This window comes from Sinohyriopsis cumingii, chromosome 5, assembly GCF_028554795.1.
Source record: "Sinohyriopsis cumingii isolate HCF-2022 chromosome 5, ASM2855479v2, whole genome shotgun sequence".
NCBI lineage: Eukaryota > Metazoa > Mollusca > Bivalvia > Unionida > Unionidae > Sinohyriopsis > Sinohyriopsis cumingii.
This window is the reverse complement of record NC_142965.1, coordinates 155,944,371-155,969,022: the sequence shown is the minus strand read 5'-3', so window position 1 is coordinate 155,969,022 and position 24,652 is coordinate 155,944,371. Positions and strand designations below refer to the sequence as shown.

General features: G+C 38.3%; 1 protein-coding gene across 1 annotated transcript in view; it reads left to right on the top strand.

The window, feature by feature from the left end:
* The window catches only part of LOC149800514 (uncharacterized), a 32,779-nt gene extending 11,889 nt beyond the window's left edge, over positions 1-20,890 (top strand). The window contains exons 2-4 of the mRNA XM_089960145.1: positions 12,382-13,202; positions 16,913-17,275; positions 18,274-20,890. Coding sequence (XP_089816271.1) covers positions 12,387-13,202; positions 16,913-17,275; positions 18,274-18,465 — 1,371 coding nt within the window. The 5' untranslated portion in view covers positions 12,382-12,386 and the 3' untranslated portion in view covers positions 18,466-20,890. The remainder of the gene's footprint in view (positions 1-12,381; positions 13,203-16,912; positions 17,276-18,273) is intronic.
* Positions 20,891-24,652: the final 3,762 nt, after the last annotated feature.

Below are 24,652 nucleotides of genomic sequence, written 5' to 3'. Positions count from 1 at the left end.
GCAATGAGCATGTTAAAGGGATGGCGAAGATACAAAGCCTCCCAACTGGCACGATCTAAGTGTTCGTCGATGACTTTGACAGTAGAGGAAGAGGGAGCAGAGACAGCAGAGGTAGCCATGGTGTGAGAAATGTCACTTGTGACACGAAAACGAACAAGACAAGAGTTTATATACTTTTTCAGAACACGTTTATTGAATGTTTTTTTATCAAACATGAATACGAAAGACAAAAATACATAAAAGCCAAAGGCTTAAGTACAAGGATAAAAGGCACATGATAACGATGAACGTGGAATAAACACAAGTGTCTGTACAACAATCACATCTTTTGGGTAATGTTCTAACCAGTTCAACAGGGGGTAAGGTCACACAAGTGTCCTCCCGAAAGGGTCTTTCAGGTCTGTCCACGACAGTCCTGTCCTGGGTGACGGGTTCTTCTGGCACCGTCACTAACACGGGTTGAAAAGTAACTTTTTTCCTTGAACAACTCTCGTGCATACTGGGCCACTTCTTGGGTCCAAGCCTCAAAATCCCATTCTTTCCAGGCACGGACATCTGTCCAATGGGGATGTAAGTCACAAGCTACACACACATCGTCATACACGTCTTGGGTAGCTAAAAGTTGACGAATCTTTTTTTCCGTAGAGGTCGAGAAGTATCCAGATGAAAACGCAAGGCTTTGAGCAAAAGGAGTTTTTCGTGACCATTTAAGGCCATGGATGTGGTAAGTACTGATCGTAAAGAGTCCACAAAGAATCGGCTGGTAAACGAAATCCCAAAAAACAAGTCACTAAGACACACACCACTTGTCGTCCCAAATTGAATGGATACAGTTCTTGTAATAATCGATGGTAATGATCCACGGTTTGAATATGGTCATTGAGTTCCTTCCACGGAATCTGTTGGATGACATGTGACATAAGTCGTGGCATGGCAGCCTGTTTTTATAGTCTCTTTGTTTCGGAAACAATACACGTACTTTCTAGCCAGAGATCTTCGTTCTCCAGTAGGGAATCTAAATCTTGCATACTGTAACCGAAACTTCAGAGTTCGTTTAGAAGTTTCCTCTTCCTCTAAGTAGATTCCACGTAAAATATGTTGATAATCCTTTAACTTGTCTTCCTCAATGTATTGCTGTAGGTGAATCTCGAAGTAACCAAAATAATGAACATTTCGATCATTCACTAACTCAAAGTGTTGAACAAGGTCTGACCACTGAAACAATTTCTGACGAATCAGTTCTCTTATACCATTCAGGTACCAATGGTTAAAGATCTGGTGACGTAACGGATGCAATTGTTCTTTACGTTTGACTTGTATTTTCACCAGCTCTCGGTAAATGCGTTCTCTCAACTCCACAGGCAAAGCACGAATGTTCTCTAGCAAAGTATCCATGAATAGGTCATACTAAATCCTCTTCGGTCTGACACAAGAAATGTACTGTTTGCACAAACATGGTTTTAATTCTTTGTCGAATCTAAATCGTTTCACCACTAATCTACACATTACAATTCGTTCAGAAGTTTCCTCTTTCACTAAGTTGACATTGTGTTCAAGATGTTGGTAATTCGTTAACTCTTCCTCTGGACTTCGATGCAGTACGTTTACAATGTAGTAGGTAGAATCGTCCATACCAAACCATTCCTTTTTATAACCAGGAGGTCGTTGATCAATGTCTGTCCAATGGAACACTTTCAACTCAATCAGTCCTTGTATAGCCTGAAGGTACCAGTGGTTCAAACACCGGTGACGTAACGGATGCAATTGTTCTTTACGTTTCACTTGTATTTTGACCAGCTCTCGATAAATGCGTTCTCTCAACTCCACAGGCAAAGCACGAATGTTCTCTTGTAAAGTATCCATGAACAGATTATTATTATGGTAAGAAGTTACTTCAATGTCTCGGTCCCACTAAGGGTAAGTAATGACAATTCGGTGACCATCGAGCATGTTCTACGTAGGCCGAATCTTGCGGTTCCCAGTGGTGAAGTGTCACATCGCAACTGAAGCACCTGACTTTATCTCCTTCGCCCAAGTAGAAAAATCCGGCTCTGGCTAATTCTTCAGGGGTCGGTCCTCCCAGATACTTAGGCCATTTTCCTTTGAACGATTGAAGACGATTTTCAAAGTCGCAGTATTCCGACAAACGCACAGGAAACGAATATTCGTTTTTCACAGGTTCGTTTCGATGAGGGTTGAGTGACATGGGTAGGAGTTTGCTCAAGGCTGGATGACATCCGTAGGGGGGTAGACGTGAAGGTGAACATTCCCCTTTAAAACGAAACCCAGTAAAATGTCCAAGAGGACGAGCGGCATCACTTTCGCATCCGACAGGTTTGACACGCACAGCATCACTTTCCATGATAGGGGTAGGGGCACTAAAGTTCCCATGATGCTTTACGGCATCGCTCAGGTCACAACGTACAGCATCGTATCCATCGCAAGACTCACAATCGCACTCGTCTGCAAACTCCGTTACGCAATTACAATGGTAACCACATGGACAATCGCAGTTTCCTTCCGGACATTTTCCGTCGCAATGCCTGGGTCTTATCCATCCAGTATTAGTCACACTAGAGGAAGATACAACTTTTTTACAATCCCCAAACTGGAACGATGTCTCTTTCAAAGTATTCATCTTGTTTGCTCGGTCTTGGTAGTCACAATGAACTATCAATCTTGCCTAGGGTTCCTTTTTATATACAGACCAATACCGACGTGACCGTACGGTAAGGTGAAATGATTGGGAAGTCGAACTCGCTTCTGGTACACGATTTGATAAACTTTTTCCAAAGGTCGACTGACGATGTGGTGAGTGGGTAAACGTACAATCTTGTTCGGTTGGTAAGTGGTCACTTTAAAGTTTCCATCCTCTTCCGATTGCAAGGCTTCTTTCAATACCCCAAAGTTGACCACACGACTGGTACGATGATTCAGAGTCAGTCCTTTCACTTTGCACGTCGTGTGCACTTCTTGTTTGTCCCGGTATTCGTAGCCGTAATTTTTGGGACCGCCACTGACGAAACTTAGAATCTTGTCGTCGGGATGCTCGTCTGTCCAGGCTCCTAAACGGTCTCCTTCGATGTCAGGGTGATGTTGAATCGGGTGATGGATGTAAATGCAACTGTCCGTGTCAAAGTACAGGACGCGTTCTTCTAACAGTTCTAAAGCTTCGTACAATTTTAAGCGAGCATGGGCTGTCACGTAAGCCGCAATGATGACATTTCCAAAGGGGTCGTCTTGTACAAAGTCCAGATCTTCTTCGTAATTGACTAAGATCAAATCCTCGCGAACGACGTCCACGTGTTTCATGAATTTGGTTTTGTCGTGAATCATCTGAAAGTAGCGGGAAGGTTCTGTCAAATATTCCGTCTTGGGTAAACACGGGCGTTGTGCCATTTTACCCCACAAGCAATTTAACATCACTTTGGCAAACGATCGCCTGCCTTCGTTTTTCTCGATGTGGTCTAAAGTGATGCCTTCTTGTTCGTAGTATTTCTCTTTGAATTGTATTTGGTCTTCGGGAGTGTGACACCAGGAAGGATAGCCGCTGGCTTCTTGCTTCAGTTTCAAAAAGGCATCCACGTAGTCTGCGAAAATGCTTTTCTGAGTGGGGTCACCCTTGTGGTATTGTTGTGTCTTGGGAAAGTGGCAAATTTCGTACACTTCTAACAGTTGGTATCCCATGTCCATAGCTTTGAACAATTCTACGCTGACCCAGGTTCCCGTCAAGACCCGTTCTTCCTGGCTGTGATGACAAGGCTGGTCTTGGTTGCACGTTTCGGCACAAGTACGGCACAAAGGAAACATCAGTTTGCCTTGACAATGGTGAGGTAAGACGGGATGGTATAGGTTCGTGGGAGGCAAAACTTTACACTTGATCAAGCCTTCGTATTGTCGAATGTTGACCAGGTCGATGTGTTCCGTGAACAATTGCGGGTGCCCTACAGGAAAGCGACAATATTTGCACACGTAGGGATACAGCGAACACACGTCCAAGTATTTGATTTCTTCTCCGTTCTCTTCGTCGGCTTGGTACAGCAAACAGGTGGCATTGGTCCTTCCTCCGTACAAACTATCCCTCGGGTTCAGCGGGTCCATGAACTGGTAACTTTCCACGAGGCGTTTAAACTCGGGATCGGTTTTCATACGGTGATCGTACTCGTGTTCCCACATTTCCACCACTTGGTATCCTTGCTGTTCTAACTTTAGGCGTCGCTGACAAGTGTCCTGGTACAAGTCTTCCATGGTTCGTTGCAAAAACTGATTTTTAGTGCCACGGTCAGGATAACAAACGGGACATCCGTGAAATAAGCAACCGTTAAACTCGTACACGATCTTGGGGTTTTCTAAGTCCCAGCCATCGACCGAATACGTTCCGATGGTCTTTTCGCCCCCTCCGTTGCGGGCATGCTGAATCCACTTGTCTTCCTTGTCGCACAAGTAATGTAACCAACGTAGGGCTTTGACCGAGTATTGACGCTTGACATAGTGGGTCGTTTGAGGACTGATGACAGCCACGGTGTTTTCAGGCATGAATCGTTGTCGATACACTAAGGAACACGCTTTGGCAATGGTGCAAGCTTCTTTCAAAGGATCGACCCCTCCGTGTTCCATGAACAGTTCTCGAAATTTTCCACAGCAACGCCGTAAAATGTCCACGTCGGAACGACAATACTTTAGCATTTCTTCCTGAAAGTCGAAGGGGTCAGAGGCATGAGCCTGGTACCAAGCGTAGAAAGCTTCTCGTTGTTCGGTACGCATGTTGTCGGGGTCGTAATAGTGAGCCTCAGGTAAATGGGGTAGAACGGCGTGTTGATTGGCTTCCGTATTGAAAAAGTGTGGAAAGTACCCTTTAGCCATTTCTGTCATTCCAAACGTTTTAGGCATTCGACTCAAAGGCATGGCCAAATAGCTCATCGAATCTTTAAACTGTACTTGTCCCACTTGCATGAAAATGATTTTGGCTCCGTTCAAAGTCACTTTAGGACGTTCGGTGCCATGTTCCGTATAGTATCTGAGAAGAAACTGTCCATCGTATCCGGAGAAATTGTGAGCCATCACCGTGGCATGACGATGACAATCTCCGTAAAGTCCGATGTCCTCTTGGCTCCACGTCTTGTCGATGGGGTCTAAGACCCATTGGGCAAAATCGGCTAACGTGTTTGGCCCCCGAAAGATTTTTTCACGCCCTCCAGGAATCTTGCTGCAGTGAGGGCAATGACTGAAGATAGGTTCTTGAATGCACTTCTCGCACGCTCGATGAGCCACGCAGAAATTAGGAATGTGAATGCCAGTCTCTTGCATGCATTCGAAATCGAAAAAGATGAAATTGCCTTTCTTCTTGTGACCGTCCTCTTTCTCTGGTGGGGGTTGGTATTTTTGCACGTAACATTGGTGTTCCAAGTCCACGATGTGGTGACAAATGTGACATTTCTTTTTTCCTGAACATACGTGTGCCTTGGTACTATTGGTACGTATGCCTTGTCCACACGTAGGGCACAATCTCAGGAGTTGACAAGCACATTTCTGCTGTGAACCTTGCGTTTTCAGATGTTGTTGGTAACAGGTAGGGCTGACAAACGTGCGCAGACAAGTGGAACAAGGCACTGGTTCTTCGCTCAGACAGGGTGAAGAGGCCAAACATCCTGTGCATTTCGATCCACAATGCTTGTGTTGCTCTCGATTATTATAACCATGGTCACATTTCTCACAGTAATAACCGTATCCCAGGAATCCGGTGATACTGGTAATGGTATCGAAATGGTCATCGTGATGATAAACATGAATGTATTTTCCGTCCTTAAAATCTTGCCCTCGAAACAACAGAGACCCGCGCACTTCTTGAGGGTGCACTTTCAAAGTGTATCGTGGAGCTAGGGCATCTTGCAATTTTTGCATCTCAGGAATGCCACAGGGTGTGTCTTTGGACATGCCAGCTTTTCGTAACAGGAGTTCTGCTTCACTTCGTTGTTTGGCTCGGTCCGATTGTCGAATGTTCTCCCAGTCTCTTTTCCATTCTACCGTGTCGTTCTTGTTGGCATAGGTTCGTCCCACCACGATGGCACGGGCTAAACACATCTGGTCATGAGGATTGTGAATTTGGACAAGGCTACGCTTAATGCTGCGAAGGTCGTTCACCAATAACATCTTTTTGCGTCCGGTCCCTTGAGGAGGAGAGACGTGGGTCATGTCCAATGTGGCTTTTCCATCGGTGATGTCAAACTGGTCATTAGATTGTTGCACGTGTTGAATCTTGTCCATGACTTTGGAAGCGGTCAATTCTGCAGGGGTGCTAAACTCGATCCAAACAGGGGATTTCAAACCGTCGTGTTGTATGGAAAGTCTCAAGCGATCGTCTTCTTTGGGTTGACATTGTCGCTTGAGTGCAGTGAGCAGAGAATCCCACACTCCGGTGATGAACCCTTCTGCTTTCTCTAACGGTACTTCGGACTTGAAATCTTTAAACTTCACCGTGTATTTGTAAGCCGTGGTTCTAAATTTTCTAGAGGAGCGCTTTTCCGTCTCTCGAATGGAATAGTATTTTTCAGGGTTGACAAAGGGTGGTGGACTTGGTTTAGAGGGTTCGGATTCTGGTTCACTCATGTCCTCTTCAAAATCACTGGCATGAATTTGTGCCAATATTTCAGCCCTGGTACGAGGCGATAGATCACGTTTCTGCCTCTTACTTTCTTCTTCTTTCTTCTCGAATGAATGGGATCGTTTCATCTTGAAAGCAAAAAGTCAAATGACTCAAGTTCAAACACCATGAACTACTTTATAGTCATAGCAGACCAGTGTATATAAAAGGGTGTGTGTCTTGTCCTTTCACTATTCATTTCACTCTCAAGCCGAGCACAACGATGGAAGAGACTAACCAGATGGAACGTTTCGTCAGAGCTTTGCGAGGGGTCATTAGAAAATTCTCTTCAGACCATCCTACGGACTACTCTCCTTCCTTTCGAGATAAAAGTCAAGATACTTGCTATATCTGTCAGAAGAAAGGGCATTGGTCTTCAGAGTGTCCAGACCGTCAAAAAACAGGAGCTAAAAAAGACAAAAGTAAAGATACCTGTTATTATTGTAAAGAAAAAGGACATTGGTCTCCAGATTGCCCAAAAAAGAAACAAGAGGAGTCAGAAGAAAAGAAGGATTCTTCAGAAGAAGAGAGGGATTCTTCAGAGGAAGAAAGCAGACAGGTGAAGAAAAAGAAACAGGAGACGAAAAGAAGAAGGGAAGAAAGTGAGGAGGAAGAAGAGGAAAAGAGTGTGACGGTGAAGAAATTCAAAAAGCAGAGAGACTAAACAAGGAGAAAAGAAGAAGTCAATGAACTTTTTATTAAAGTGTTGTGTTGTGAATTGTGAATTGGATTGTAAAAAATGGAGAAAAGAATAAATGAATGATATAAGGTAAGAGTCTTTGAGTTTTGATTTTAAAATAAGAAGCTACACTCACGCACTCATACACAGACACGTACTATAAGGGTAAAATGGGTGGGTTATTTTTTTTTGAGTTATTGGCAAATTGAAATTGTATTTCTTTTCGAGATATGTGGGTGGCCCTGAAAAGGGCCTTTTTTACGATGTAGGGGTGAGTTTAAGCAATCAACTTTAACTGCCTTATGCCTTTGCCACGGCCAAGGCCTACTTCTGGACTGCGTAATGTTGATGATGATGATAATGATTGGGTTGAAATCACTAAGGGTGGTACGACAGGCTTAGTCACAGGGTTGACGTGTTTAGCTCGGGAAGGTCGTATTCTCTTCGGTCGTGATAAAGAAGTCTGATACATTTGTTTCAGACTTCTTAACTCCGCTAAAATATCCAACAGTACCGTGACCGTTTGATTTTCACCCTCTTGTTTCTTTGCTGCTACTTCTTCTTGCTGTTGTTTTTTTCTTACCTCTTCTTCTTGTTGCTGTTGCTGTAAGAGAAAAGCCTGTTCCGCTTCCTTTTGTCGTTGCATAAATTTCTCCAATTCTTCTTTCTGTCTCTGTCTAAAATTCTCCACTTGCGGTAATGAAGAAGGTAACGAAGGTTCCGGAACAAATTCTTGCGAGGAGAGAAAATCCACAAAATCCCAATTCACCTCTTCTGAAAGTAAGTCCGGGTTACCTTGGGTGGTCTCCGCTGCTGGTGCACCCCATTGGATCGTTTTCTGAGTTTCCGTCATGTTGAATCACTGTCGCATAGATTGACTGCACACAAGCGCTAGCAGATCTATATTGACTACGTGACGTCACAGACTGCTCTCTTCGGATTGGATGCAGCTGGCTGAATTTTGTAACGCGTGTTCGGATTGGTGAATGAACTCAATCCGTTTCAATCCTACCTGTCCCTATAAATAAGCGCAGTTCAGTGCATTGATTCACCTATTCTCGGAGCCTCAACATGTGGACCGACGTTGAATCTTCAACCCTTGTGTCAACAATGATGTTCAGGACGGACATGCTCATGTATGTCCGATCCAAGTGGACCGTTGTCCACAGGACCAGCAGCAGCCTGTGGATAAGAAGAGTCTATATAGAGAGACAAGGTTGCCTCAAGAGGACTCTGATGTATGGCCCTGCTGTAAGACGAAGTTTGAGGACAAGAAGATGTCACAAATGCCCTTTATGTTAAGGGCATATTAACATAAACCAAAGGCCCTTTTCAGGGCCAGCCATATTTCTCGAAAAGAGATAGTCTTTGAATTGCCTACCCCTTTTTTTATTTTATTTTTTTTTTTTTTTTTTTTAAAAAAAAATAGAGACCCTCCCTGTTTCAATTTTACATAGACCCTATACAGTCCCAAGGGTTTTTGGCCATGTTAAATTTACATAGACCCTATATTGTCCCAGGGTTTTTGGCCATGTTAATTCCCATAGAACCTATATGTTCCCACGATTTTTCTCCATGTTAAATTTACATAGACCCTATATGTTCCCAAGGGGGGTCTGTAATGATAAATCCCATAGACCCTATAAGATCCCCATTAACTACTTCCCCTCCCATTCAATGGCCAAGTGAAGTATAAATACACCCGGCTTGCACGTTCGCCCTCGATTAAATAAATATGAAATATTTGTACGTAGTATCAAATTACAATTATCAGTGATGCAAGCGAAGAGTAAGTCTGGTAAGTTGCAGAACTATTTCTTGTTCTCAAGCTTAGTTGTATGAATTATTATCGACTTTGACAGATTTTGTAAATCTTGAATGTCATGTATACAGATAAATCTGCCTAATGATTCAGTTGATTTCGAGTCTGTATTTTGGTACGATTTCGTGTCCGTATCTTGGTACTATTTCGTGCCCGTATCTTGGTACGATAGGGTTGCAGTACGTCCACAATTTTCCGGACAAGTCCTCCTTTTCCGTCTTCAAATCACCTTCCGGATATATATACACCCACTCTCCGGACTGTTCTCTTTTTGAAAATTCAAATATGGTAACCCTAGCTACGGTTGGTCCAGAGGTGAGAGAGGGAGGTGGGTGTGGAGGTGGAGAGACTTAGCACAACGTTTTTTTTATATTAAAAAAATCATCTATATGTTTCTATATTGGTCGAATAGTCTGCTGCCTGACCAACCAACACAGTGCTGGGGGGGGGGGGGGAGCGTTGGACATTTCAATAATTAACAAATATTCTATTTTTAGAATCTTATTATAGATTTAGAAAGTTATAGATGCACTAATAGTGAACACTATATTTAAAAGGATGCGTACACCGTTTCGACGACTAAAGGTCTTGTAGGATTCTTTGCTGTAAGTGCCATTTCAAGGGTTTCGTCCATCTGAAATTCCATTTCTTTCTGACTCCATATTTCCCCGTATGTTAATTATGCATGAAAGAGAGAGAGAGAGAGAGAGAGAGAGAGAGAGAGAGAGAGATTTCAGTGAAATTGTTTACCATGTTTAATTGTGTTAGAAGACGGGAATTATTATTGTTATTATTATTATTATTATTAATGCATGTTCCATATAATTTATATATGAAATATTCTTTCTAAGGGCTCATATATTAATTGTTTTTAAGAAAGGATAATTTAGCAGTAAAAAGATGATACGATAAGAATAAGATAAGAATTCTTTATTTCAAAGTCCATACATCTAAATTAAAATATAATTATAAAGTAAAAATATTGTAAACATAAAAGAACATATATATCATACATACAAGTATACAGATACATCTATAACAATTAATTGTGCCATGCATTGTTAAGAATTAAATTAAATGGCACATTTAAAGAGTAATTTGTTCCATCTACTAATAAAATGAGAATTTAAATGAATGTCATAGTTCCAAAGAGATTTCAATATACAGTTCTTACTATTAGATATTCTTGTCATCATTTCGAAAACATACTTTCTCATTACTTCATCAAAACTGAATACATTATAATTTACAAACATGTTGGAGGCACTGTTCCACCTAGGAAGACCTAATAGAAAACGAAGACTATTATTATATCCAAAAACTAGTTTTTTTTTTCTTCATACATTCACTAAAGTTTGTCTACAGATGAGCACAATACATAGTGCAGCAATAAGAGTTGAATAATCTAATTTTGATATTCAATGAACAATTCTTAAATTTACGTAAAAGCATGTTTTTTCGAGTACACAAAAATCGGCAATGCCTCATCATATCTTCATTATTCGACCGATTGGATTTTAAAATATGACCCAAATAGGTATAACTGTTGACATATGTAAGAGCATTGCCGTTAAGATGTACAGGGGGAGGAGATGGTAATTTGAAAGAAGTTGGCTGAAAGACCATGCATACGGACTTTTTTGTATTATAGATGATATCATTCTCAAATGCGTATTGTTCACATATATTTAATACTTTCCTTAACCTGTAATAGAAGGCCTTATCAATGACATATTATCAGCAAAATTAAAATTGTTACGAAACAGCGCATTTGGTGGCAGACGTAAACCCACGTAACACTGACCGAGCTTATGATTTAACTCGTCTATATATATATATTAAATAACAAAGGGGAAAGAATACCCCTCTGCCTCACCCAATTGGTTACATGGAAAGCGCTGGATATTACATTTACCCATCGCACACAATACAAATGTTTGCCAAACAAATTGTTCCGTGTGAACAGTGGGATTTCTTAGTTTGCATTCGCAACAAATTGTTCTTTGTGAGTATTACGATCTCTTAGTTCACAACAAGTTGTTCCATGTGAGTTGTGATTTCATATTTTGCATTCACGGCAAATTGTTCCGTGTGAGTTGTGATTTCTTATTTTGCATTCATAACAAATTGTTCCATGTGAGTTGTGATTTCTTATTTTGCATGCATAACAAATTGTTCCATGTGAGTTGTGATTTCTTATTTTGCATTCATAACAATTTGTTCCATGTGAGTTGTGATTTCTTTTTTTTTCTTTTTTTTTGGCATTCACAACAAATTGTTCCGTGTGAGTAGTGTGATTTCTTATTTTGCATTCATAACAAATTGTTCCATGTGAGTTGTGATTTCTTATTTTGCATTCATAACAAATTGTTCCATGTGAGTTGTGATTTCTTTTTTTTTTTTTGCATTCGCAACAAATTGTTCCGTGTGAGTAGTGTGATTTCTTATTTTGCATTCATAACAAATTGTTTCATGTGAGTAGTGATTTCTTATTTTGCATTCACAGCAAAATACACGATACTAGTAGTTTCTTTGAAATGATATGTGTGTCATTTGTACGTATCGATGATAACAAAATGTTTGGAATATAATGATTTTTTTTTATATAAAAAAAATGTTTATTCATTGTGTAGTCTTAGTTTCCTTTCTGTATTGTATGAAATATTTTCTTTCTGAAAAAGGCAATTTAAAACAAGAGGAAACTACTAGTGTGTAAGTGCTGAAAACATCATACAATGAGAAGTTGCTTTTTTTCTTCAAACGAACCTCGCTCAAAGTTTTTAATTAGTATTTGTTTACAGGAGAGACTACATTCAACATTATTCATTCGTCATTACAGAGACAATAAGGAATTAGATAAATAAAACTTTTACCTAACAAATTAATTCTTGATGCATTAACCATTACATAGAAAGTCCGTCAGTAAAACTTGTGCTAAACGGGCTGAAGCTTCTAAATCTTCATACGTTAAAATTCAGGGCAGAACAAGGATTTTACTTAAGTAGTTCGTAAAAGTCTACTTCATTAGATGAAACTTCTTGCAAATATCCATATATATATATATGTGTGTGTGTGTGCGTGTGTGCGTGTGTGTGTGTGTGTCTCAATCAGAAATTGATTCAGTTAAAACAGGGTCACTCAGTCTGATCTAATTACACAAATGTAAGAGCTTTAGTTTGTACAACCAAATGATTAACTCGCAAAAGCTTCTTTCTCTTATTTTCTTTTCATGTTGTGAAGGAATTATGAGCAGCTCAAAGTCTCGATGTAGCTTTTGTGGGAGGAAAGGGTTAGTCCAAATATGTAACGGCTGCCGTCACGTAGCCTACTGTTCTAAGCGATGCCGCAAGAAAGGCTGGGCAAAAGGACATCGAGATTCCTGCAAATCAGGACGGCAGCCGAAACAATCAACACCCTCTGTCTCTGAAGGATACACTATACCAAAGGGGCACCCTGCCGCAGAATCAAGGCTCTTTAGAGTGACAGAATTACCAGTGGACCTATCTAAACTGGACATAAATTATGTGCATGCGCCGAGTGATGAAGATGACTCTGAAGTAGATTCAGATGCGACTACAAGAAATGTGGAAGCACCAGTACCAGAGGACTCCCTTGGAAATGTGGAAGCACCATTATCAGAGAATTCCATTGGAAATGTGGAAACACCGATTTCAGGAGACTCCATTGGAAATGTGGAAGCAACAATTTCAGGGGACTCAATAAGAAATGCAGAAACCCCTCGTTTACTGGAATCCGAAGGAAAGAATCAGTTATTAGAAAATTCAAATACCACTAATTTCAACGATGAAAAGAAACCGGCAGACAACGATGAAAAGAAACAGGCAGACAACGATGAAAAGAAACCGGCAGACAACGATGAAAAGAAACAGGCAGACAACGATGAAAAGAAACCGGCAGACAACGAGGGAAAGAAAGAAATATGTTTTGTTTGTAGTTCAAGACACAGTGTAAAATTATGTGGTCGATGTAAAGGAATATCTTACTGTTCAAAGGAGTGCCAGAAAAGGGATTGGGGACGCCACAAGCAAGAGTGCTATAAGGTATCATATTTTCACGCTTTTTCAGTACGGAAAAATGGGATTTTCAAAACGAACGATTTAATCGGGTGTAGAGGTTGAATGGGAGGAGTATAACCTTTCTGTTCAATTATGGTTATGGATGTTCCGACCGTCTGTAACTGTTATCAAAGCATGTTTATTTATAGGAGGCGTGTTTGTCAGTTCTATGTAAATGACTGAGGCATAACACTCCCAACCAACTGTGTTGTCTAATCTCACACATTTCATAGAATACATTCTTCCTAGTTTGCACTTGGTATCACTGAAAATTCTGAATCTGTGTGATTTTCCTGACCCAATCAACTGCAGCAATAATGCAATAACATCAAAACTAAATCTTAAATAATTTATACATTTTAAAATATATTTGCCAGTTTCTTGTTAATTCTATAGAAATCAAAGCATGTCACCATGCAAACTTTAGGATAGCCCTGCTGTCTCATTGTTTTATAAAAGCCACTGACTATTGTGGACATCAAAAAAACATGTAAATACAGATGTAAGTAATTAATATATTAGATTCATTACAAAATAGCCTTTTCTGTGAAAGCTCCTTAAAACTGCAACTGTACATGCTACACGATAAATATGTATATGGCTTTGCGAGTATTTGATTTAACAATGCCACAAAATAAGCGAATTAGGGACATTTTGAATATGCTAATCTGGGGAGTGTTTGGCTCTTGCCATGACATTTTGAATGTTCTAATCTTGGATGTATTTTACTTTTTCCGCGACATTTTGACTGCGCTAATCTTTAATGTTTTGTCTCTTGCCAGGATACTTTGAATGCGGTAATCTTGGATGTGTTTTACTTTTGCTGGGACACTTTGACTGCGCTAATCTTTAGTGTTTGGGCTCTTGCCAGGACACTTTGAATGCGCTAATCCTTAGTGTTTGGGCTCTTGCCAGGGCACTCTGACTGCGCTACTCCTTAGTGTTTGGCTCTTGCCAGGACACTCTGAACGCGCTAATCGTTATTGTTTGGCTTTTGCCAGGACACTTTGACTGCGCTAATCTTTAGTGTTTGGCTTTTGCCAGGACGCTTTGAACGCGCTAATCGTTATTGTTTTGGCTCTTGACAGGACACTTTGAATGCGCTAATCTTTAGTGTTTTGGCTCTTGCCAGGACACTTTGAATGCGCTGATCTTTAGTGTTTGGCTTTTGCCAGGACACTTTGAATGTGCTAATCTTTAATGTTCTGGCTTTTTCCAGGACACTTTGAATGCGCTAATCTTTAGTGTTTTGGCTCTTGCAGCTTGAAATAGGATTAGACCTCAATTATCACTTTAATAGTTAGTCCTCAGTTATCACTCTGATGGGTAGTCCTCAGTTATCACTCTGATGGGTAGTCCTCAGTTATCACTCTGATGGGTAGTCCTCAGTTATCATTCTGATGGGTAGTCCTCAGTTATCACTCTGATGGGTAGTCCTCAGTTATCACTTTAATGGTTCAGCTGATATTTCCAACATGATTCTTTTTTTTAATTTTTATTTTATTTTATCACACGATATTCTAAATATACAATAAAAATACGTTAAATTGCGAATCAGATTGACTCTTCTACTCTCCATCCACGTATTAAGGAATCAAACAAGTGTATTAGTGATCATTTAGGGCTAATTATCCTTACACTGGTATGACCTTTGAAGCACTTATATCGGTTTTAGCTGAAATATGGTGTACCTTTAATTCAGTATCTTTTTAGTTGTTGATCCTAATTGTAACACATTTGCGATTTGGTTGTTTGTGGGTTAAGCACCAGTTTGTTTTTAGCACATTACAAGCTTTATATAGTGGCATTACAGGTGAAGGAACCACCCGGGAAAACTCCAGGAAGAACCACTGACACACGGGAAGCTACTGGCAGACTTTCTCAAATACCCGCGTTGGCCGAGCCAATATTCTAACCAAGGCAGATAGAGGTAATATGTCTGTGATGTGTAACGCCGAGCGCCCTTGACCACTCGGCCACCCAAGGCCCCATTTGGTATTTAAACATAAATCAAGTTAAAACTCTGCTTAATGTCATTTAATAAGCAAAATGATAAGAATGCAAATAGGATGGACGGAACGTTCACCATTCATCCGAAAGGTCAACTTTAAAAAACACTGCCCACCCGCGTACTTATTAATTTATGGACAGAGCAGAGGTAAAAACTCATCCTCATTATCATAGCGTGTAATATAAAAATTAGTTTGTATTTAACAATTTCCCTCATGCAATTATGTAAAAGTTGATAATATAAATGATGTACATTTCATTAAACATGGTTCATGATGTCATTACCATGGTAGAGCGGTAGTCATTTAGGTAACGGGCATCAAAACAACGTCCGACCGAAAAGGTCTTAGCATACATATGATTACATAAATGACATCAGTATGCCTTGGACTTTGTCTGACATACGACGAAACGTTGATAACTGTATTACAGTTGACCTCTTAGAAGTTGCAGTAATGCATTTCTTCGTAGTTTTCTACTCTTTATTTGGAAAAGTTTCATTCTGGCCAGGCATCGGATGGCAGGACTTTACCAGTCCGGTCGGATTGTAGATAAATCTAACGTACAGTTTAACATTCACCAATAATAAGCAGAATTAACTTTTTTTTAATGTATCAATTTAGGCACTGTAAAGTCAATGTATATTTCTTTTCAACCATTACCATTAGAAAGAAACGATTATAAAATACACTTTGAAACAGTATGCCTCTTACTGGATCATGAAAAACCGACTTCTCAAAATTATTTTAATCTATAAATTTATTATGGTTTGGCGCAATACTGAATATTTTGCCTATTAAAGGTTAAGTACTAAAAGATAATTGAAATAATTGCAACAATATTTTAGAAAGATAAACCCTTCCAATAAATGCAAAATAAAAGTTGCAAACAGTATTCATGAGTAAAGCTCCAATATGCGAAATATTTGTTTAGAATTACCAGCAACGACAAAACCTAAATAACGACGCTTGTCCCTGCCATACATTACAATCGCGACACCTGGCAGTTTGGTCGTGTGATACAACTTTTCACGACGAATTTGATAATCTACAGAAGAAGAAAAAAAAGAAAACAGCTTGTGAGTTTTACAAGTGGATGGCCTGGATCATCTTCTCGATAGTATATTTAACTCTCGACTAAAACACATCATGAAAAACGTTTAAAATTTATATATCATGTAACAACAACTCACTGTCAAGAAAATATATTATATAGGATGCAAAACTACAAAAAAGTTCGTGATTCTAAATTCATTTTGAGTAAGTATCAGAAAGAAGACATTTTCCAACTTCCCGCTGGAGTGAGATGTTGGTAGTTTAAAAGTTACGAGAACTCCCTTTTGGGGCTGGATTTTGATGGTAATAAAGTTTCGAGAACATCCAAGCTCACAAAACGGTCACAAATAATTCGGTCTCAAAAGACTTAATTTTGCTATATGCATATATGACATAAGGAGGCAGCCACTAGGACAGAGCTGTATTTTTGAAAATCAAAAGGAGAATTATATTACTGATAGTGTATAAAGCTTCCCCTCCATTTACTAGAAGCTCAGGTTGCGATTGAAGAAAATGTACACATAAATAGATACTAGCAATTTTGTATTCAAATCAAATTTATTATTGATTTCCACACAGTGAACAATAAGTAAATAACATCATCATTAATGTTAAATTCATGTTTTCCAGATGGAAGGTAATATAGAAACAAAGGAGTATAAGAAACAGCGAGCACAGAGCAGAAATAGCAAGGCTGATGTGATTGGTCCAGGTCCAGGCGAGTTCAACCCGTTCGATTTTTTTCCATTTGGTTTCCCTGGATTATATCCAGGCATGCCCATGGATGCAGCACAAAAAGCAACACCTAATACACCTTTCAGTGTGGTAAACACAATGGTTAGGGGTATGTACCCTTTGAAGCAAATTATTGACGATTTTAACAACCTACCCGGGGAATATTTTGGTCTACGCCCTCCTCCAACAAATAGAATACTACTGGCTTTCATAACTGCTTTTCACCATCACATAATGAGACACGGAATCGTAATACAGGTAAGCTGATTTCTGAATACATAATATTTTTTTTTTTAAGAAAAGTTAAGTATGACTATTTGAAAAACTTAGGAAAGATACAGTTTGATTTCGCCCGGATCTGCATGTAAGTGTAACGCCGCCCGAATTCTACACTGAGACCGGAATGAAAAGTTTTCGATACAACATGACGGGAGTTTTAAAAAGAACAAAAAGAAAAATTAGACCTTCGATCTACTCCCAGCACATATATAGTCGTCCCTAGTTATATCGTTTCTCATTTGAGCCGTGAAAGTGTACTATATTATAGGCGATAAGTGTATTTTTTTTGTAGCAGGGATGTGCATCATGTTATATGTGAAAAGTGTACCATGTTATAGGAGATATGTGTATGTGTGTGTGATTTGCATTTTTAACAATTTTCCAGTCATACCGCTACGATGTCTGCAGTGTGGCAGTTTATAGTGATGTCTAGCACTGGGGCTTCATGCCGCAGACATGTAGCATGATGTCCCACCCAGTCACATTATCCTGACACCAGGCCGACCAGTCCTAAAACTAATCTCTTAATGCAGAGCGCCAAGCGAGGCAGCTGTTAGTATCAATTTCATAAGTCTTTGATATGACTCGGCCGGGGAACGAACCCACGACCTCCCGCATCCGAGGCAGACGCTCTAACCACTAGACCACCGGAGCGGTTGAGATATGTATATCATGTTATAGGAGATAGGTGTATCATGTTATAGGAAATAAGTTTACCATGTTATAGGAGATAAGCGTAATATATTATAGATAAGGAGTGTAGCTTAACATATGTGAGGCTGCCTTGTGCTACTTTATTTTAAATATAAAATTAGAATTAATTGTGCCAGGGACCGTGTTATATTGAGAAGCGTTTTAGTGAGGGAGCATTGGATTTTTCAAAAAGTATCAAAATAACATGGATAGTGCTTAGTAGGATAACAGCTTCACTTGAAAGCACAGATATGTAAAGTCCTGCTTTGGATGTTTATTTTCAGGACAAGAAAGGGGAAGAGACACACGTTTTGTTTTATCTTGATAATGACAATCCACTTCCATTTTTCTCTTGGAACGATATCAGGCCCGGACTCTACATTTGTTTTGAAGAAGCCTTTTTCCACGCATTCATGGACGGAACTGTTGGCCTTAGAATCGATGATGCTAGCACTGTTACAGTCCTTAGAGTCTAAGATTATACACCAGTGTTGGATTTATGCTTTGATCTCTCAAGTTAATGCATTGTATGCAGTTTTTTCTACAATCTGTTTTCTTTTGCACCATCCAAACATAACAGTCTTAGTTGTATTTGTCTAACTTTTACATAGAACTTTATTACTTCATTAAAAAGAATTTTAATTATTACATTACAAAGAACATTCTTGCTACATTACAAAGAACGTTATTTAGTACATTACAATGAACTTTAATTAGTACATTACAATGAACTTTACTTAGTACATTACAATGAACTTTAATTACTACATTACAATTCACTTTAATTAGTACATTTCAATGAACTTTACTTAGTATAGTACAATGAACTTTAATTAGTACATTACAATGAACTTTAATTACTACATTACAATGAACTTTACTTAGTACATTACAATAAACTTTAATTACTACATTACAATGAACTTTACTTAGTATAGTACAATGAACTTTAATTAGTACATTACAATGAACTTTACTTAGTACATTACAATAAACTTTAATTACTACATTCAGATGAACTTTAATTACTACATTACAATGAACTTGAATTAGTACATTACAATGAACTTTAATTAATACATTTCAATGAACTTTATTTAGAACATTAGAATTCACTTTAATTAGTACATTTCAATGAACTATACTTAGTACAATACAATGAACTTTAATTAGTACATTACAATACACTTTAGTACATTACAATAAACTTTACATAGTACATTTCAATGAACTATATACTTAGTACAGTACAATAAACTTTAATTACTACATTACAATGAACTTTACTTAGTACATTACAATGAACTTTAATTACTACATTACAATGAACTTTAATTACTACATTACAATGAACTTTACTTAGTATAGTACAATGAACTTTGATTAGTACATTACAATGAACGTTACTTAGTACATTACAGTGAACTTTACTTAGTACATTACAATGAACTTTAATTACTACATTACAATGAACTTTAATACATTTCAATGAACTTTAGTTGCTACATTACAATGAACTTTACTTAGTACAGTTCAATGAACTTTAATTAGTACATTACAATGAACTTTACTTAGTACATTGAAATAAATTTTAATTACTACATTACAATAAACTTTAATTACTACATTACAATAAACTTTAATTGCTACATTACAATGAACTTTATTTAGTACATTACAATAAACTTTAATTACTACATTACAATGAACTTTACTTAGTACATTACAATGAACTTTAATTACTACATTACAATGAACTTTAATTAGTACATTACAATGAACTTTAATTACTACGTTACAATGAACTTTAATTAGTACATTACAATGAACTTTACTTAGTATATTACAATAAACTTTAATTGCTACATTACTTTGAACTTTAATTAGTACATTACAATGAACTTTACATAGTACATTACAATGCACTTTAATTACTACATTACAATGAACTTTACTTAGTACATTACAATGAACTTTAATTACTACATTACAATGAACTTTAATTAGTACATTACAATGAACTTTAATTACTACGTTACAATGAACTTTAATTAGTACATTACAATGAACTTTACTTAGTACATTACAATAAACTTTAATTGCTACATTACTTTGAACTTTAATTAGTACATTACAATGAACTTTACATAGTACATTACAATGCACTTTAATTACTACATTACAATGAACTTTAATTAGTACATTAAAAAGAACTTTGATTGCTACATTATAACAAAAATTAATTATTACCTTACAAAGAAATTTTATTCCAGAATACAAAGCGTTATATTTTACAAGACTTGCTTCATTTTGTGTAATTTGTAAAGTCTTGGAGAGAGTTAAGAGAGCATTTAGTTTTGGATGAGAAATGGATCATAGGGAACTTAAAGCTTTATATGCATGTAATTATTGTAAAAGTCCATTGGGACATTAGGAATTGAAAGCTGTATAAACATGTAATTATTATAAAAGTCCATTGGGACATTAGGAATTGAAAGCAGTATATGCATGTAATTATTGTAAAAGTCCATTGGGACATTAGGAATTGAAAGCTTTATATGCATGTAATTATTGTAAAAGTCCATTGGGACATTAGGAATTGAAAGCAGTATATACATGTGATTTTTGTAAAAGTCCATTGGGACATTAGGAAATCAAAGCTGTATATGCATGTAATTATTGTAAAAATCGATTGGGACATTAGGAAATGAAAGCAGTAATGTAATTGCAGTATAATTCAATTGGAACTTTAGGGACAATGTGTATTGCCCATCACTGAATTCATATATATACATAATAATACTGTAGTATAATTCCATTGGAACATTAGGAAAAATGTGCATTGTCCATCACTAAATCCATTTACACAAATAAATATAATATACTTCAAGTGGAACTAGAGGGAAAATGTGTATTGTTCATCACTGAATTCATATATACACATAATTATAGTATCATTCCAGATGAACATTAGGAAAAATATGTATTGTCGCTCAATGAATTCATATAATTTTTATACCAGAGATGCAAAAATAATGTGGGGGTTGCATACATTGCCATGAATTAACACATAAATCAAATGCAGCTTAACCTTCCAGTGTAATTCCTGCAGATAAAAGACCACTTCCCTACAACATCCTGAATTGCCGAGACCCATTCATCCTAACCTCCTGAGACCCATTCACTTTGTGTGACAAAAATATTTACTATTAAATCAGCCAACACTCCATTTATTTTTCGACAGCAACATAAACGGAAATTCATTAGATACCAAAACTCCCATCTTGTCCACTGAAATAGCTACTCGTCAGTAGTATATAGGGACTATGTGGCATACCATTAAAATATGCCCTGGGACGATATATGGACAATAATTATAGAGGCAGTGGGACTTACCATTGAAAAACACCCCGGGACGATATAGGGGCAAGGAGAACTTGAACATGGTTGGGACTATATAAGGACAATTGGAATTTAACAAGGGACTGTCTAGGAACAAGGGTGGTAAGTTGACCAACACAGTAGAGACATAAACAAACAAATAAACAACCAAACAACTATACCATACAGATCCACACAAAAAAATGTAGGCAAAGAGAATATACATCTTTTCCAGACATATGAGTGGCCGTGAAAAGGGTCTTTGGTTTTCTTCTAAGTTTTCTTCTCTCTTCGTTTACACCACCAAGTCCTCGTCCTGTCAAATACATTTTTTTCTTTCTCCAATTCTCCTTCTTCTCCTTCTCCTCCTCCTTCTCTTTTTTCTTTTTCTCATTTTCTTCCTCTTTCATGAACTTGTCATTATAGACTTTGATCTGCTCCTTTTCCGCCTTGTCCTCCTTTTCCTCATTTTTCCCCTTTTATTCGATCTCTTAACATGTCTTTGGCTTTCCTTAAGTTATTTATTTTTATTTTGACTTTCCTGGTACTGTATATGCCTGCCTTCATCTTTACTAGCATCTGTTCTACCATGCCTAGATCGTCTACCACCTCTTGCAACTTTTGCGTTTTATCTATTTGGTTATTTGCCATCGTTGACTATTCAGTGATAAATAGTTCGATTGACGAACGCTACGCTTTATATACCTAAAACACGGACGTGAAGGAAAATATCCCTTCACGCCAACTACACATATCACATACCAAGCAATCCAAAAAATTATCAGCACTGGTGTAAAAGAAACTATTTACATAACTTGTGCATTCCAACACTCAAATACCAACAAAATATATTATACTCCATGCCAGTGAGGAAGGAAAGTTTTTTTTAATATAAACAAAAGACATACACAAGCCTTCATTTACAATCACCATTCATAAAAAACACATACACACACACACTATCACACCAGCAAAGTGAATAAATGTTTATAGTCACACTACTCCACTTTTACACAAAACATATACTCATTAGTGTATGGACAAGGGTTTTGTAAAGGGAAAAAAGACACACACACAAACTAACAACAAACACAAATATTATTTGGCTAATTGATCAGTTTCTCTTTTCTAGAGATCTGGTTAGCCCTGAGAATGGTTGTTTTTAAGCTTCAGATACACTTGGTCAATGCCTGCACCTCCCAGGTCGGGCACCATACATACAACGACGTCTCCAATTGTTTTCCCAAACCACGGTGAAAGTAAAGAGCGCAGAGGGTGCTTGAATGGCTTCAGAATCTGCTGGAAGGACTAAAGCTAACTTTAGTTCCTTACAAACGATTGATGGAATTCCATCGTTTGAAAAGAACTAAAGTTAGCTTTAGTTCTTCTAGCAGATTTCAAAGTACAAGAATGAGATCTTTTCACTAAAGAGGCCCCTTTTATCTTCCTGGTCCTTTTTATATTGAACCCTTGGGTAAAACAACTCGCAGGAGTCCTCCCAGCATTGCTCCCGCTATTGCTTTCATCAAGGGTCCTATAAGGGGTAAATATCTTAAACGTTGCACCAACATCTTTTTCTTTTGACGAATGGGGATTATTTTTTAATCATTTCGCGAGGAACGTGTCTATGTTTGGCGAAGCGATCTTTCTTGTGTTTAGACAAAGGTATCGTTCCTTTCAAGATATTCAGACAACATTCGCATCGTATCGATGATGTCTTTCAAGGCTGTTTGAATTAGTTGTTTTTGCAGGGGTGGAGGGGCTTTGGACAGAACTGACAACACGTCCATATCTTTGGCTAAACAAGGAGGAAGTCCTTTCATTTTCTTTTCCTTTGGGACAGAAATTGGATGGCCTCTTGAAGGTGACATCTTTTTTCTTTCAGTAGCAAAAAATACACCGACGTCGATGATTAGGCACACGTCATTTTATCTTATTTTTGGACTGCTGGTAATATACATTTAATAATCAGTCTAACGAAAAAAGAGTGATAAAAAATCCTCCCCTTTGCGGATACCTATTTCTTTTGACGAATGGATCTTTTCTTGGGTGGACGATGTTGGGCTAGAATGTTTTATTGGATTTTGGGTCAAACGACGAATCTGTCCATTTATTTTTCCTTTTTGAACAGGAGAAGGACGATCGTAGTGGTGTGTACTTCTGGCTGGTGACATCTTGTTTCATTCAGGAGCACAAAAACACTGATACCCATCGTCTGGCATGGGTCTTTTTATAGTGGAATGCGTCGTTACTGATTATCAGTACGTCGTATCATCTTCATGGCAGGCATCACTTGACGTTAAGGGATTTGCAACAGACTAAATCTTGATAGTTCTTGCTTGGATACATCCAGTAAACTCTGTAACATTCCCGATCTCTCTTGGAATTTGATTTTGGGGGGAGGGTACTATTTTAGCAGCTGCCGCTAAAGAGGATAATGAGGGTGTCACCGCCGGAGGAGGAGAAGTTCCTTAAGACACAACTTGCATATGTTCATCAGATTAGGGAAGACAGGTGTCAAATCGGGTTTGGCTGGCATCACAAGCAATGGTGAAGTGGAAGAAGCTACTGTTGAAGCTACTGGAGACACGATCACCACAGGTCGTGGTTTCGGGATGTAAGGTTGTGTCGGGGGGGGGGGCTTATTTGGGGAGGGAGACACTGCTGGGGCATTTTAATCCCATTCTAAAAGGTATCGAATGATGACAACTCATAAAGTACCGCTACCTCCAGGTTTGAAAATAATTTGCTTTTTGGTTTGAGCATCGATTCGGGGATCTGCCAGTTGCGTCAAGGCTGTTATGTGCTTTTCAAGGAAGCGTTTGGTTTGATGAGGGATGTGAATGATACCTTGAAGTAATTGACAAACTGTCACCGTAACCCATCTTAAGATTTCTCTGAGACTAGCTTTAAAGACATGAGCACGTATTTGTGGATTCTTTTCACGACTGATGCCATACAAGGCATGAATCAAGTTGACCGAAAGGTGAAACTGAAGGGATGTCATATTGACGATGTGTGAGACAGAACAAAAGTGTCTGATGATTTTAATAATTATCTTTGTCACATCGCCTGGCACGTGTACACTACAGGTCCTCTGTCTTGGCACAAGTTGTGAAACAGATGTGTACGAAATCGCAAATAATCAGGGGTGGTGCGTTTTAAAACCACGTGTAAATAGGCGCGATGGGTTTGAGTGGCATCGTTGTACGCATGAGTCAGCCAAGGAGTTACTATCTGTTTGGCTAACACTTGCACCTGCGATTCATCTCTGGAACTTTG